The sequence below is a fragment of the Strix uralensis genome, chromosome 6 (genome assembly GCF_047716275.1).
Source record: "Strix uralensis isolate ZFMK-TIS-50842 chromosome 6, bStrUra1, whole genome shotgun sequence".
Taxonomy (NCBI): Eukaryota; Metazoa; Chordata; class Aves; order Strigiformes; family Strigidae; genus Strix; species Strix uralensis.
The window spans coordinates 4437259-4454122 of record NC_133977.1 but is presented as its reverse complement, the minus strand read 5'-3'; the positions used below and the strand labels follow the sequence as shown (position 1 = coordinate 4454122).

Below are 16864 nucleotides of genomic sequence, written 5' to 3'. Positions count from 1 at the left end.
ATAATTGAGAAGAGGCTTAATTCAAATGAAACAGCAATAGTTATCTGTGCAGTTTGAAAGCACTGATTTCTTCTTGGGTGCTGGTTGAAACTATGGCCTTTGTAAGTCAATATTCCTTAGAATTTTGAGTTTGTTCTCACTTAAAAATATTTGTTTTCAGACCACAACATTGGTCTCCCTATGGAAGCAGCTGTTTCTATCGGGCATTGAGATCCCATGGAGAAGCTGAGGAGGGGGATGGCTCTTCATATCCATGAAGCCTGGATACTTCTGTTTGTAATCCCTGCTTTGGTCACTCCAGCCGCCATCAATCATGAAGACTACCCTGCCGATGAAGGGGACCAGACGTCCAGTAATGACAATCTGATCTTTGATGACTACCGAGGGAAGGGCTGTGTGGATGACAGTGGCTTTGTGTACAAACTGGGAGAACGTTTTTTCCCGGGACATTCCAACTGTCCCTGTGTCTGTACTGAGGATGGACCTGTTTGCGATCAACCAGAATGCCCTAAAATCCACCCAAAGTGTACAAAAGTGGAACACAATGGATGCTGTCCAGAATGCAAAGAAGTGAAAAACTTTTGTGAATATCATGGGAAAAATTATAAAATCTTGGAGGAATTTAAGGTATGAAGCCTTTTCTTCAGTATTTAATACTAGTACGCTATGGGAATTGTCTTTCTGTTGGGGACTCTCAAGGCACTCAGTATTTGCTTACTTCTACTAATTGATGCTAAAGCTGAAGTCCTTTTTAGCTGTGATGCAGGTCTGGCTAATGTAAAAGCTGCCACCTCCCCCTTCATGTGCACTCACTGAGGGCCAGTGGTCAGTCAGAAGCCCCCGTGTGAAATGCCAGCCCTCTGAATCTGCTACTCCGGACAACCTCCTTCCTTGCTCATAGCATGAATCAGGTCGGACCATGTAGAAGTGGTGGTAAACAAATACTGAGTGCTTTTTAAGAACCCGTTTTCCAACTTGGATAGCAAAAATCCATGGCATGGTACTGAGAGTTGTTACTCATAACTGTATGAGAATGTAAGTAAGGAGATTGCAAGCTATATTTAATATTTTCATTTCAACTGTGATAAGGCTGTCTACAATGGCAGAAGATTAATTCCTAGGCAGATGGCCATCTCAAGTAATGAGAACTATGGGGGTTAATTGTAATGGTTGAGTTCCTATTAGGAATGTTGTAAAGAAATCCTTCTGGACTATATCTTAAAAATAAGACCAGATTTTCAAAAACCACTACCCTTGACACAGCCTGCTTCTCTCATTCTAATGAGTTTGATTGCATGTTTTCAATTCTACGGAAAAAAGCATTTCACAACGAAGAACAGAGTCTGTAAAGGCAATAGGTATACACAAGTTTGTTCTCCCAGGTCACGTGGCTTTCTCCCAGGTCATGTGGCTTTAAGATTTGTACCTCCATAATTAACAACAGCCTATAACTCTTCACGGCTTTATGCCTGATCTCATTATACACTTGCCAATTTATTTTCTTTTCTGATAACGAAAAATACTTCCATATAGGTCCGTGTACTTCACAAGTTCTCAGTAACATAGATCACGATTTCCTCTTTCCCAAATACTGTAATTTTCAGCAAAGGTAGTATTTAGTGCCCTTCTTCTACCATGTATGGTTTATGTTCATCTTTTTCTGTCCATCTGTAACTGCAATCATTCAGTGTGGGCAGGACAGTTTAATGTCACAGAGATAAGGCAAAACAAACATATGAGGAACATCTCCTTGAGGGCCATCCTGATCAACCTGTTCTCTGCTTTGCTTTGTTGAGGACTGTGAAGATGCTGATCTTGTGAACTGCTTAAATAACAGTTTCTTCTTGCCCTCCGAAAGCCTAGCCAAACTTCATCCCACAGTCATGCTTCAGTGGTCCCATTTTGACTGCTGTGTGGTCAGGTGGTGAAGTGTCCCACCTAGGTGTAATTCTGACACATGGTCAGGTGAGAGTTGTAAGGACTCTTTTTGGAGAGATTTTAGGAAATCGGAGAAAGTTATAAGGACTCTCTCTGAGATATTTCAACAGTAGAATAATGAGATAGATCTTCTCATTGAAGTATCTTTTTCACATGAATGAAGTACAAAAGTACTAATCACTTTTTCTGAAAGAAATAATTGCACCCTGATAAGTGATTAAAGGATAGAGAAACAGAATTTAGGGGAGAAAGGGTATTAGAGAGTGTTAGAGCAATCTGGTTGGTTGTTTGCTGCATTCAAAAACTGTGGGGTGTTGTGTGGAAAGCGAAGTTCCTGTATCCTCTGAGAAACACAAAGTAGATGGTGGCATGCCACTCTTGGACATGGAAACCTTCAGTCCAGGACTAATGTGAGATCCTTCAATCTTAGTTTAATTAACAGTTGAGCTTTTAACCTGGACCTATTTTGCTGAGAGGTCAATACCTTGTGGAGTAGGGCAGAAACCAATTTTTTTGAAAACTATGTGTTTACCTAGAATAAATAGTGAAATTCTTTTTCTCCTCTAGTAGTGGAAGAGATTCAGACAGTGGAAGATTACTGTGCACTTCCAGGGGTGTTTTTAGGGAAAAAAAGAAGCATCTGTGCACTATGACTTTACAAATGCTATAGGAAAGACAACTAAAAGATGCAGGAAACAGCTGCTATGAAGTGAAATCTTGACTTCATTGAACCATTTTGCTGTTTACTTCAACAGAACAAAGATTTTACCTGCTAACTCCACAGATGAAATTCTGAGCAGTTCATAGTTTTTACAGGCTCTGAGTTCTGCCCTTCCCTTGTCCAGTTGAATTTATGCAGTCTGTAAACTTTCTCAAGTCCATTCCACACACACTGAAGACAAAGAGGAGAGGCTTTCTCCAGTCGTTCTGACTCAAAACCAGACTGCTTTCAGTGGAAACGGAAGTACTGTTTTATGTGGGCTCATAACCCTTTCACCCACTTAATTTAGTTTTGGTAATATGTAGCTCATCAAAATCATCATCCGTAGAAGTGCTTGTCACTGCTTAGTTACAGCTGAAATTAGCCTCCGTTTAAAAATCTTTTACAAGTGTGTGTTTGTGTTTGTGTGTGCGTGTGCCAGGACTGACTCATCTTGTAGAAATTTCACAAATTAGGATTTTTTTTTTTCCTCTAGGAAATTTTTTTCTCTAGGATATCAAAATCTGTGAGAGGTTTCCATTTGGGAGAATTTTCCTCTCTCATTTCTAGATTTCTGTTTAGCGTTGGGGTGAGAAATCCAAATGTGATTTAGTCTTTTTTTTTCTTACCACTGACAGTAACCATGACTATCTCAGGGTAAAGGAGTAGTTATAAAGGCCCATTTCTGAATATTTAGCTTTCTTCTAGTGAACTGATCTTGTACCTCTGATTTTTTTGACTCATAACAATCCTAAGCACAAAATATAAACATGAACAACAAGCCATCTAGCTTAGACAGCTGTCCAAATGTTTATGCTTGTGCCCCTAAATCGTTAACACGTACAAATGAAATGCTGAACTGAAGTTCAATTGTAAATCTAAACCCATTAGTAGTTTTTCTTGTATTCTTTTGTAAAACCTTGTGTCCCTGACAGATGGTTTAGTAACCCCATGTAGCATGTTCATAGCTCTGTTATGGGTCCTGGGAGATCTTTGTGGGTTTCAAGCCCCAGCTGCCCATACGGAGCTGCCTCATCCCCTTGGATTGCCTGAGACGTGTTCCCAACTTCGTCTGAGGCTGTGGTTCCACCTGGAAACCCACGCAGAAAAGGTCAATGTGGTGTCCCTAATGTGAATCAAGATCCGACTCAAACATGTATAATATGTACATTGGTGCCCAGTGTTCAGGATTTTGACTCCTGTGGAGCAGTGTGCAGGAGAAAAGGGAAGTCTGGTGGCTTTTACTGGGATCCCTGTATCTCTTTTCCAACCTCATTTTCCACTTCTCTCCTTGTCAGCCTCAAATCTGGTCTCTCAGGTCTCCTCCAGTCCCTCTCAGAGGCAAATGCAGTGTGATGGGCAGCTGCGGTGGCTGCAGGGAAGGTGTGAAGGATGCTGCAAATCTCAAGCAGTCTCTCCGTTTTCTCCAGAGAGACCTGGAGGGGACTCTTGGGGTCACTTAGCAGCTTGCTTTTTCTCCCACACATCATCTGTGTTTCGATTTTAGTCCTGGAGGTTAAAGTCCGAGTCCCAAGTGCTCCGAGCTCGCCTGTACTAGCAGAAATCTTTCAGGGAGCTTGTTAACCCTCCCCTTTCTGCCCAGAGAGAAAACAAACAAATAACAACTCAGAGAGCAGTCTCGGTTATTTTAAGTACACATGGTTGTGTTTTAAATGAATGTTCCCAGACAGCAGCTTATGTAAACTTAAGGAGACAGTGTACTGCCAGCGTGATGGATGTTCATTGGCAGCTTATGGAGAAATCGTGCAAATGTCAGTGAGACAACAGTTTTCCTAAGTGCTGATTAGTTTTTACTCTCCTGCATAACTTACTGAGAAAAGCACATGCCTACCCAGAGTTGAGAAATGCAATTTACAGTGCGGTTTAAGGTACATTTGTAGCCACAGTTGGGAGCCATTTGAAAAGGATTAGGTTGTCAGTGTGAAAAGTCCATAATCACTTCTGAAATTCCTAGATCTCTCATCACCCAATATAGTCATATCCGGAATAATCTTCTTTCTATGGACCTGTATGAATTTGTAGCAAAATACCATTGCTGGGAAATGAATGACCGGCTCACAAGAGATTGTCAAGCTGGTATCTTGAAACATTCTCTTCATTTTAGACCCTACAGGCAGGTCCCTGTCCCTGCAGGAGAGTGAGTCCCGGTGACATGGGTTTTGGTAGCATGATGCCATCCTTCTCAAAGTCAATGGCAGAGGTTTTCTAGCCACAAACAATAAAATATCTCTATTTGCCTGGCAGGACATTGGGTGAGAACACAAGAAGTTTTGGCATCAGAACTTGGCCTTCCTGATAATATTCAGGTCAGAAGAGCACTTCAACCTGCAGTTGTGAACTTGAGCTTGAAAACGGCTCTGAACATCAAGGACGTTTTTTGGGTGCTGTTCAGTGGTTGCCCTGCTTTCTGCCAAGCACAGAGCTGCAATTTCTTCTAGCCATTGGCTCTGACAATGCTTAACCTCTGCTGCTTGCTGCCTTTCACCTGTCTGCCCTTCACAATGACTTCTCCACCTCCTTGTCCCGTCCCCTTCCACCTTCACTGCTCCCACATCCACCCTCGCTTGAAAAGTCCCTAGATGATGCCCAAATCTTTGTCCCTTGCATCAAGCACGAGTGTGGAGGGATGGGAGAACAACCCTCACCCCTGGGCAGGCCTCAGCACTGTGGGGAAAAAAAAAAAACTAAACAAACCAAAAACAGGAGAGGGTAAATTTTAGCTTCATTCTAGGGCAAAATCTCCACTGACTTGAAAAAAGCCAGGATTTCACTGCTGGAGTCCTACTTTATTTTTCTTTCCCATGTTTCCTGCCACTGTATGTTTTAAGTTCATTGCTTTGTTTTGTCCACAAATCATCTGTAATCCTTCAGCTAGGGCTTCTGCATCTCACTGACTTTATGTCTTCTTGAGCAGCACTTTGCACAGTAGGGATCACAGCTCTAATAGGGATCTTCAGGGTATAATCAGAATCCAAAATAAATGAGGGACTATATAAGCATAACATTATCATATACTAATTCTCAGCTCATTCTTCAGAATAGTGGCACCTCCTTCTCCTTTGTTAATGCTCTTAAAAAATTTAAATTAATTGTGTTTTTATTAATGCAATTATCTCAATATAACTTAACAAAGTAAGACCTCTCATCAGAAGGCATTAGCACATTCAAGAGTGTATTCCCCTGCTATCCCAGCATCTCTCAGTCCCTGAAATAGTGTGTCCATTCTGCCACTGGAGAAAAGGAGTCAATGAAACCAAAAAGTGATTCCCCACCCCCAGAATCATGCCAGAAATAGAAATTAAGTGGTGCAAACTACAGCCTTGCTCTGACCCCTAGTTACCCAGCCTGGGAGTGCAACCTTATCAAATATGAATGAAGCACTTGGGACGTTCCTGGAGCATTACTGATGGGATGATGCTGTTAGGTGAAAACCAAGAGTTTTTTGCAGCCCTGGGTTGAAAGAGAAGGTGAGGGGCAGAAGTGTGCAACCGTCCGGTGCCTGGGGTGTGCAGTGTGGGCTGCTCTGAGGGTCCCTCAGCCCTGCCCTGGCGTATTGAACTGCCCAGCTGCAGGTTTGGACGGTGGATGCTGGGGTTTATATCACTGTGAAAGAACAGAGATACGACACCTTAAATCTGAGGAGCTTCCTTAGGCCACTAGAAAAACAAAGTTGGGGGAAAAATGAGGTTCTTTACTGACTTTTCTCATCTTATTATCTGAGTGTTCAGTTTCCTGGTGAATCTCAGAAAGCACTCAAATCATGGCAAGCTAATCATTGCAAGAAGTAGCATTATTAAAACCTTTTGGTAGTATACTAAACCAATCATCCAAATCACTAATAGTTTTCGGATATTCGCTCATGAATTCCAAGAAAATTATTACTAACCAGTATGGGGCCTCTGTTTTAATACTGGCATTTTTCTCTTCAAGATGTGTGCAGCAGGTTTTTTTTCTACTATGACTCAAAAAAATGGGGCTTTTTTTTTCCTTCTTGTGTGTTCTGCAATGTCATGTACGGCTAGAAAATCATAATACAAAAGAAATTTCAATAACGTGCCTGTGCTTTAATAAAAGGAGCCATGAACAATGCCAGTTCTGAAGATAGCATACAGCCATTGAAATCAGACGGGGGAAACAGAACATCAGTCAGATGGAAAAGTACGATTTATTATCTCCCTCCTGGCAAAATTACAGTGACAATGTCTATGCAAAGGAATCTGAAATTACTGACTTACTGTATTTCTGTCATAATTTGTACCAAGAAAACACACTAAAATAGATAGGCATGTCACATATTGATCTGTAGTGATAGCTATTTTTTAAATTATGTTATGTACTTAGCTACTGATTCTATAACATATATATTACATTATGCACAAGTATGTTATTACAATAGGTGAAAGAAGATGGGCCGTATTCAGAATTTGGCTACAAAAAAATCCATGCTGTTGCTTTCCCCAGATCACAGTAAGACACGGAGGCCCCAAAAGTTCAGAGCTTGGTGGTGCCAGCTTCGCTACACACATACTCTCTCAAAGCTCCCCATCGAAGTAGATGAGACCCAAAACTTGAGCATCAGCACGATTCAGAATCACCTGGAATTAAGCACAAGCCCCCAGTGTTTTAATCACAGTGCAGAATTTGGCCTGTACATGCAAGCCCAAGGGAATGGTATTTTTCCAGTAAATATGACACAGGAATTAACACGTGCCCAACATTTGTGCCGCCAAAGCTGTGGCTGGGCTTTCAGATATTTGCTCCAGGAAATAACCCATCGGCTCTGCTTGCTTCCAGAATTGGGGGCTGTCCAGAGAGCTACTGAAAGAGGGGAGATATTGCTGCATAGCTGGAGAAGAGGCTCTGGCACTTCCTTTCCCCTCCGTTGCTGCTGGAGCCATGCTGTTAGAAAAGGGGATGTGTAGTACGTGCAACTGTTATCAGCTCCTTCCAAGAGTGGTAAAATCAAGTCTGAGGCTTTATTATCATGCAAGACAATGCTCAGTGGGGCCAAGGAGAGAAACGCTCATCCCTTGACTCTCCAAAGCTATGTCCATCTCTGCCACCCAAGATGTTTCTGTAGGGCTGCTGAGCATGAGGTCCTCAGGTCGTCAGCTTGTGAAGAAGGATGTAGTCCACAGAGATGTTGACAGGTCAATGGTGAGAACCATTTCCTACCAGAGCAAGTGGAAGTGCAGGTGTGTGTTTGTTGCTACTGGAATGTGCTTTATGCTGAATTGCATTCATTAAAAATAATGCTCAATTAGCTAATTATCCTAGTTATTGTTTTTAAGACTATAATTGGATAAGTCATGTAGTGACAACGCTTGGTCTAGTTGCAAAATAAAAATGCATGTAGTATTAGGCTTCCTTACTCTTTGTTCTGTTGTACTGTTCAGAGGTAATTCCTTGGGAATTATAACAAAATTGGTATGCTTGGAGGAGCATTAGGGTTTGAAGCAGCTCCTCAAAACAGGGAATCTCTCAGTCTGTTAACTGTGGTCATCCCAGGCAGGAAAACCTTTCTAACTGAAGGTTAACCCAGTGTGCTCCCTGTGGTAGCAGACCCCTGCATATTCTCTCATTGCAGATAACATGTTCAAACCCATTTTCATTTCACATCATTCCCAGCTTGTGCTCATAACCAAATGTGCTAACATCCCATGAGGGACAGAAACCTCCCAGGCCCTGCTGGCTTCCCTCCTAAGGGTTTAAGCAGTGGCAACTGGACACAAGGGGCAGACAGGAGAATTTGGAGAACACCTTCTCCACAGTGCCAGCTAGTAAAGAGCTGCTTTATTCTGTGGGGCAGGTCCTCCGCTGCTATGAACTGCTGCAGCTCTATGGGTCGCAAGTGGCCCACTGGGATGTTACGCTGGTGTAAAGTTTGGTACCAGTTAGATAGTCCTCTGTGGAATTTGCATGATGCTTACCTGAGATAGGGATTTGCCTAAGGGAGGTCCCATGAAGCCTAATCCACATTGCCAGCTGCCAGAAAGTAAAAAGTTAGGCTATCAAAGAAGTACAGATAGTCGAGAATGAGAGAGAAAAAGCAACCAGGAACAAGTCAGTATTTGATGTGATGTGTTTGCCCCTCTCCCGCCTCTCAAGTACAATGAAAACAGGACGGGTGTCAAAGCCCATGAGCAAAGGAAACCAAAACCACAGCAAACCCAGGCAGACATCACATTAACCCACTGATACAACCACAACTCACTGCTTGAAGCAGGGCCTGGAGTCAGCAAAGGAGAAGGGGATGTGCATGTAGATGTTAACTGTGGGTGCTCAGCACCCTTGAGCTCCTGTACCCTCAGCAATGTAAAGAAAAAAGCAAGTCAGCTCCTCGTTGCTCCTTGGATTACATTGTTCCTTGGACTTGGGTTCGGCCAACATGTCTTTCCTTGGGAGGAGAAAAAGGCAATACAGCAACAGGGACTTAATGGAGATCAGTAATGAGCTCTTGTCTCCAGCTCTGACGCTGGAGGGAATTCAGAGTTCAGCAGAGGTGAGCAAGAGCAAAGCATTCAGGAAGGAACTGCTCCTTTGGGGGGAAGGAGGGAGCATATTGGTGTAACGGTGGGACGCGGGAGCTCCCACTGCAGTACCAGGGAGGTGGGACCAGCTTCCCTTAGCACACAAGAGGTGCAAAACTGTGCAGAACGCTGCGGCTGAGGGTGATACAGCACTGAAATCTGCGGTGTGGGGCCTACAGCAAGAGGAGCTCACACCTCCCCTTGACTGCCATGGCCCAGCCGGGAGTCACCTGCCAGGGTGATTATTTCCCGCTGCCTGAGCTGCGTGGGGACACGGAGCTTGTCTCCAGACAAAGCAGACTGACTCCACAGATCACATTCAGTTCAGCCAAACTGCCATCATCTGGCTATCTGGTGAGTAAAAGAGTCACAGGGCCAAATCCATCACTGGTGTAAATCTACCTGACCTGTACTGTGGCTGTGGAAGGTGCATATGATGATCCAGACAGAAAGCTGCAGGAGAAGGAATAGGACCAAGATCCAAAGCTGGTTGTATTATACCTACCTCCTTAATACAAATTCAGTATTTTATCAGTACCTAGAGCTGATCTCACCACCTTCTCCTGTCTTTCAGCGTGAATGAAGAAAGAAATGGCAGATTCAGGTATAGGGAAAACATGTGTAAAAGGGACCACCTTTCTGACCCAGTCCTTGGTTCCTTTCTCCCTGCCCCAGGAGGCTTTCTCCTAGATGAGGCTCCTTCATTGCAAGAGCTGACAGGGAGGGAATGGAGAGCAGGAAGCTGCCAGCTGGGCTCGCTTTCCCGACTGGTATTAAAAGGAGCTTAACAAATGTGAAGCACACACAAACATTTTGTCTGTGTCCGAATGGGGCTGTGCATCGCACGTTGGAGCCACAGTCCCATCTGTCATATCTGCAACCTTTCGAAAGGAGTCCTGTGCACTGGGCACGTTTGAACTAAAAAACTATTGTAATAGAGCCATAAAAATTATCACCAAAGTAATAGAGAACTCTAGTCCCCTCAGCCCCAGGGTAGGTGAGGTGCAACTATTGTAAGGAATAAAATGAGACATATATCAAAGCAAAGAGAGAGTTCTTACGAAAGAAGTGCAAAGTCATGTTACAGAAAGCTCCACTGCTGCTCTCGGGAGAGAAAAGCAACCACGAGACTGCAGATACACAGCTCCCGTGGAAAAAGGGCCAGGACTCAGCTCAAGGTTGTCTGTCTCTCATCAGCTAATGAAGGACTCACTCTTCAGATCCAGATGTGGTTCCAGGATCCTTTTAAACCCGTCAAGTTGTGTGGCACGTAGCAAATATATGAGTACAAAGCTCCTAATGCCATCACAATCCTGAATCATCAGTTGTGGGCCCAGGATACCCATGGTGTGGCACATCTTCTGTGCTTCTCTCCTTCATCTGGCTTACTGATCGGTGGTACCTTCTCAGGAATTTTTACAACAGGATGGCAAGGATAATGTTTCCAGGTATGGACAGGCATGGTCTGAGGCTGAGGGGAGGAGGGGCATACTTGACCTGGGGGAGTTACAGCATCTTTATGCCTTTCCATCTCCAGAATCCATGCCTGGTCACCAGCCTGCTGGGAAGACTCTTGTAGCTGTGAATAGACAAGCAGCAATTAGGTGTAACTAAAATCGAGCTTTGAGTGGAGAGCAGCAGCATCTGTAGGCTAAAAAAATAGGCAAGTCATCTTCAACCTCTGTGATGGGGCTGCTTTGACTGTAGGATGGAGTCACCATTTATAGAAGATGTTTTCAGTAATGTATTTGTGTCTCGTTCTTTCAACTGAGTGAGAAATCTGTCATTTCATTTCAGTCTTACATTAGCAATGCTTATGTGCCTGTTGGGGGTGTCCCCTAGAAATAATGGATCTCGGCATTGGCTTCTGCTGCTTGTTGGAAGCCAGCTCCTTCTTATAGATGATCTGCAGTATGGTGCAAGCATTTTTCAATTTTTGAATGGCGCAGTTCATTTGTATTGGTAGTGCTCCATGTAAGTAGGATACCGCTCCAGTTTTTCCCTGCAAATAAATTATCTAATGACTTAGTAGTTTTTTTCCTGTTGCAAAATCATTTGCAACCTGATGGTGTTTTCAGAGATTGTACTCATCTATAATCACTCACCAGATTGTTTATTTGAGCAACTTTCCACCTATGGAAAATCCAAGTCATTACAGTTTCTGTAGCATAATTGATACTGTGTCTCCACTAGCTGGATGGATGATTTTTATTTTTTTTAAGTAAGTGACAAAAATGAGTGAAATTTTTGCCCCATGCAAGTTCTTGTATTGACGCACACACATGCACACACAAAAAAGAGCCATTTACCAAAACTGTAACACAATTTAGATGGATGTTTATGCGCTGCTAGTAGTAAAGGCAAAGGAGCAACCCAGAAGAGAAATGGGCTGATTTCAGTCTTGCCTTCAGGTGGAACTCGCTAGCTAGCCAGTTCTCCTCAGTTTGGCACCTGCAAAATACCTCAGTTGAAAGCTTTCTCTGAACTTCCCTGCAATCTCCTGCTAATCTGTCTGAGATCACAGGCAATTTCAATAACAATGGAAATGATTCTAATTTCGACTCCTGGAGTATCTTCAATGAATGTTATCCCGGTTTCTTTTTTATTCATCTCCCCTGGTTTATGACTTCCCACCTCAGCCATAATGTGGAAACCATTTTTGCCTCTGATTTTATTCATCAGGTCCTTTTTAACTTTCTTCCCGTTCTTACTTCCTGCCAATAAATTCGCCACCTGAAACTGTACCTACAAAAATCATTTCCATCAGAATTGCCATTGTCCTTAGTGTCATTAAAAGTTACAGCTACTCTTAAGATGTAAGTGCCCAATTTGACAGACTTCACTTTACATCGCTCTGCTTTTCCTGCTGTTTTATCTGCATAGAGCAGGATGCTATCAGTCGAGCCTGTGTGAGGGGGGAGGCTGCATGTGATATGAGTGCTGGCACACAGTCTCTTGAAAACGAAAAGATGGAGAGATTGGCAGCAGCAATGGTTTTCAGCTTTCCTTCCCTTGGTGTCCAGCACTCGCAGGGGATGGGACACTCCAGTCCTTCCTGGGGATGTGTAGGCAGGAGGTGCATGTGGATACAGCTAGTGGATCTGTATCTATGGCAGGGTACTGGCAAATGTGTGCAGAAGTACCAGGTTAGATCCACTGCATTCAAAACTGCCTTGACGTGGATAGAAATGGAGATGATGGCATCTCCTTTTTAAGGGGTTTGCACTTCCTTTTCTAACCTGTTCTCAAAATGGGAGAAAGCATTGCAACTCCGTATTCAGTAAAACCACCATGAAAAGCATTTTTTCCCTTTGCAGTGTAATCTAGAAAAGGCATATACTTATGCACCATTTCCTTTTTGGTGTTTAAAGGACGTGGGAGCTAACATACTTGATTAAGGCTTGCAGTGATATCAAGGGTCCTGGCACCTGCTCTGCATTTGCTCAGGTGTGATGAACCCTTGGGTTTCCATGAGGCTCAGAAAGCAAGCCCACTGGCTTAATTTCTTAGTTATACACCACTTCCAATTCTAGTCAATCAAGCAGATTTCTCCACTCATTCTGCCCATTTTGTAAATATACCTGTTTGACTGTGAAAAGCATCACAGGCCTCAACAGGAGGTCTCTTCAATTCAGTGGAAATACTTAGATTGTCTTCTACTAACTTGAACAGCCCCTGCCTGGTGATAAGTATATGTCTATTGTAACATGATTAGATGGTTGTAAACACTTACATGAAGCTTTCCATTTCCTTTCTCAAAGGAAATGTCAAGTATTTGTGATATAATAGTTGTAAAGTTTGTATTGCTCTGTAGTTGTTTGCCAGTAGCTGTGTATAAATGGTAAAGGGCTGTTGTGCAATAGGCAGGCAGCACAAGGACGTGGTCCTTATGTGACCACTTCATGGGACCTTGTCAATGAGATGAAGTCTTTGAGTATGGGATTATGGGACATTCTTGTACAAATACCCTCCTCAGGCTTAGCTGGAGACTGTAGGAAGGAGGGGGAAGAGAACAGCCCAATAAATCCTGGTGACAGGATCTCAGAATAGATGACTAAAGGGCAATTGCAAGAATTTGCAGCAGCTTTGAGCAGCCTGTACCCTAGCTCCATCAAAGATGTAAACCTTCTTCCTTGAGGCTGAAAACTCAGGTATGAAGGAAGTACCACACAATTCAAAGCCTTTTCTGGAAAAGGTGAGGAGAGGTCCAAAGTCTCAGGAAGTGGTTGTGCTAAACATGCCTGGAGGAAATCAGGAGCTGGCATCTAAATTCATAGAGTGGGAAGTCTCAAGGAGTAAGAGGTCTGTGTAGTTTTAATGATATAAAACCCACTGGCTCTTGAAATACTTAGGTGCCAAATAACACTTTGCTCTCAGAAGGCTGTTTGGAAAATGGGCACTGTTTTCCCAGCTCTTGGAGGAGTATGAGCCTCAAACAAACCTCACATCTGAGTGAAGCCATCTGGATTAATCACAGCAGATCACAGGAAACTTCAGCCTTAAAACTTGGTCTGAGATCTCCACTGAGCTGGGTGTCAGCTCACATACAGGACTGAAATGAGTGCGCCTGTAACTACGGTTAGGCTGGTGAGTGTGACAGCAGAGCAAAAACTGAGGAAAATTGCTTCTGATTGACAGAACAAACAGCTAAATAAAAAAATATCAATCAGATGTCATCTTCAGAGGTTTTTTGTTTGTTTTAGGTAAATCACTCCCTTTCCACCTCTCTAGAGATGTTTGTGTAGAAGCAGCTAAGAGTGATTGACAAGCAGACATATAGACAGAGAAATCCTTATTGGAGGCAGGGAAGAGGAGGGCTGCAGTATAATGTTTCATATATATATATATGCTTTCTCTATTCACTCAAGGAGAATACTTACTACTCAGTAATAAGCTTTTGCAGGGCAATCTAAATGTTCTAGAAAATTCTCTCACATGTTTGGGGCAGCAGAGAGGTGGCTCGGGGTGCTGTAGTTGTTGTGGACAAGGCATGAGCTAAGGGTGAAATACAGGTGAGGTTCAGTAAGTATATGGGACGAGAGAATTTGTATGACTAAATGCCATGGCTCAGATGCAGTAAAGCTTAGGTCTTGCAGAAGCTTCTTGCAAGATCTTGCCTAAAAACTTGAAGTTTTGTGTATCGGTTATTTGTGTGATTGTACCAGCTGCCTTGGTCTGAAAAAATGTTTGATTCAGATTTCTTCAGCTGTAGAAAAACATAAGAGTGGATTTAGACACAGAGTTCTGAATCCAATTTTCCATTTTCTTTTTTCCACTTCTCCCTTAAGTTTGGGAAGAATTAGTATTTTAGGCTATTTTCCTGAAAAATTGTTTGATCATACGTCTCTGTGTCTGTCCACCAATTCTTCTGGATGACTTGAGGACCTGCTGGAGCCCTCAAGTGTAAACCTCTCAGAGGTATGAAATTTCTGTGGTTTTATGAATCCTAGTAGCTGACTAAAGAAGGACCCATGTGGTGCCCAACCCGGTAAGAGAGGGAGCGCCTTATTTTTGTGAGGAGGAGCTGGATGATGCTAGCAATCATAATTCCTACATGTACTGGCATTTGCTTCCAAAACCAGGGTGAAAATGGTGGGGAGCTGGTGTGTATGGGAGCAAGACTGAAGATTAGGAGATACGGTATCTACATCTTGTTTGACTTCCTGATTTCCCCTGCTCGGTGTATCTTGGTTTTCATTCTGTTTCCTTTGCTGCCTTTTTCGTTTGTTTGTTTATATCATCTATCAAGTTTATCATTATGTGTTCATGCACATAAAATCTTTATTAGCCATGCGTATTCTCTATTCTCTGTTTTAATTTTCCTTCTTTCTTTGTTAACAAACTCTGCTGATAGCAGATGTTTCCCATTTGACAGCACCTGAGACTAAGGATTTCCAGCCACGCAACCGAATGAGTGCTGGCTCCTTCCTCTGGCTGCCTCGCTGTGTGGGATGGGGCCATCCCCTGGTAGAAGCAGGGGATGAACCTGCCCTCCCCACCAAACCTGGGGTCACAGTGCTCCTTGATGTCAGTAGAACAGAAGAGAAATAGAAGTTGGGCCATGATCTTAGGCGTGGTTATAAACAGTGGTGTTCAGGGTCCATCCACATCCTTGTGCTTGTTTGGGTGTCTTTGAAGCGAATGGCTGAAGGAGAGGTGAATCAGGATCAGTGCTAAGACTCAGAAGGTTCTTTGTGCTCTGTGTCCCACTTCATCTGCTCTCAAAAGCCCTCGAATGGTGGTTAGATGTTGGCCACATCTTCATCCCACCAGCTTAGCTCGACTTGGCCCCTGCACAGACAACAACATCAGAGAACATATTTCCTCACTATACCTGAGGGTTAGTGCTCTCACCCCCGTGGTAAGTGAAGATTGGGAAAAAGAATTTCAGGTGCATTGCACCAGTTTTCCTAAGTCAAAATGCTGCATTGATACCTTCTACGAAAGGACCCAGTCCGCTCCTCCGGTTTTAATGATAGGTGCATTTCTTAAAACATACCTTGAACAGTAAGGGACCATGCAATTGTGTGGACATGTGTCCGTGTTATTGCTGGGCACCGTGAACATCCTTTCCTTTTGGACAATGATAGAAGAATGTTTCTGCACCAACATGCTTCCTAACAAATCCTTCCCTAGAGAGGCTTCTAAGAGATTATTCTGCCTTGGACAGGGGGAGTGAATAAATCATATTCTGGCCCAAGCCTTTTGTGATCCTTTAATCTTAACACATTTTCTAGAATATCAGTTTAAGGGACACCAATAAAGCGTTTGCATTGTCCATGTGGGAATGGCGTAGCCTGTGATTTGTGTCCTCTCTCCTCCATACTTCAGAAACCCTCTGTATTTTTTTCAACCTTGTTTTTCAGTAGGGATGAGAGTTTCTTTTCAGGCACTGGTGTTAGCTGATGTTTGGACTTGAGTGGCTACAAAACTGTAAACCACCCTTTTTCCATGAGGGATAAATCTTTAAATCCAGATTCTGGGTCTTGCAAAGATTGACATTGCAGCCTAGTGGATCCTGTGAAATGCTCCTAGTCATGAGAGCAGTACTTGCACTGGGACAGAGAGCACTGGGAACACCACTGACCACAAAAGAGTAACTGCTGTGATCTGGAGAAAAGTAAGAGCAAATGAGGTAGAATCAGGAAACAAAACTTTGGGACATCTTTCACTGGGTCACTGTTCTTACTGGTTCCCAGTTTGTCATTTTGCCACTTGGCCTATGTAATGCCTATGTAAATAAACAGAGGACTTTTTTGGCTAATTTCCCATAGTTACTCCTCAAAAAGGGTAGCTCCAGGGAAATTGATAGCAGGGATGCAGTACACACAGACAACAGTAAAAAGATGCTCAATCAATGTGCCTGGGGCAAAATCCTTTCTGAAAGGGTAGAGGTTTGCAAATCAGATCCCAAAGCACATCCCATGGGAGAAGGTACCTAGACGTTCATAAAATAAGTGTACAGGAGGGCTGGAGTCAGCCATGGAGATGAGCATCTGGGTAAGAGCCACAGTAAGGGGCACTGGCAATTGAAGTTAGTCAGATGGACAAAGATCCTAGAGGCAAGACCAAGTGCCTTGAACTTTTAAGACGGGGAAGAGGAGGTGGCTGAGAAAAGTCTTGCTGTTCATGCCAAATCGCTGCTCATTCCTTGTACCGCTGAGGTGTGCTTTCC

General features: G+C 43.3%; 1 protein-coding gene across 4 annotated transcripts in view; it reads left to right on the top strand.

Annotated features, from left to right (window-relative positions):
* Positions 1-16864, top strand: part of VWC2L (von Willebrand factor C domain containing 2 like) — a 53867-nt gene that overhangs the window by 2554 nt on the left and 34449 nt on the right. For all 4 annotated transcript variants that reach the window (XM_074872575.1, XM_074872576.1, XM_074872578.1 and 1 more), the window contains exon 2: positions 161-627. In XM_074872575.1, the coding sequence (XP_074728676.1) occupies positions 217-627 (411 nt within the window). In that variant the 5' untranslated portion in view covers positions 161-216. The remainder of the gene's footprint in view (positions 1-160; positions 628-16864) is intronic.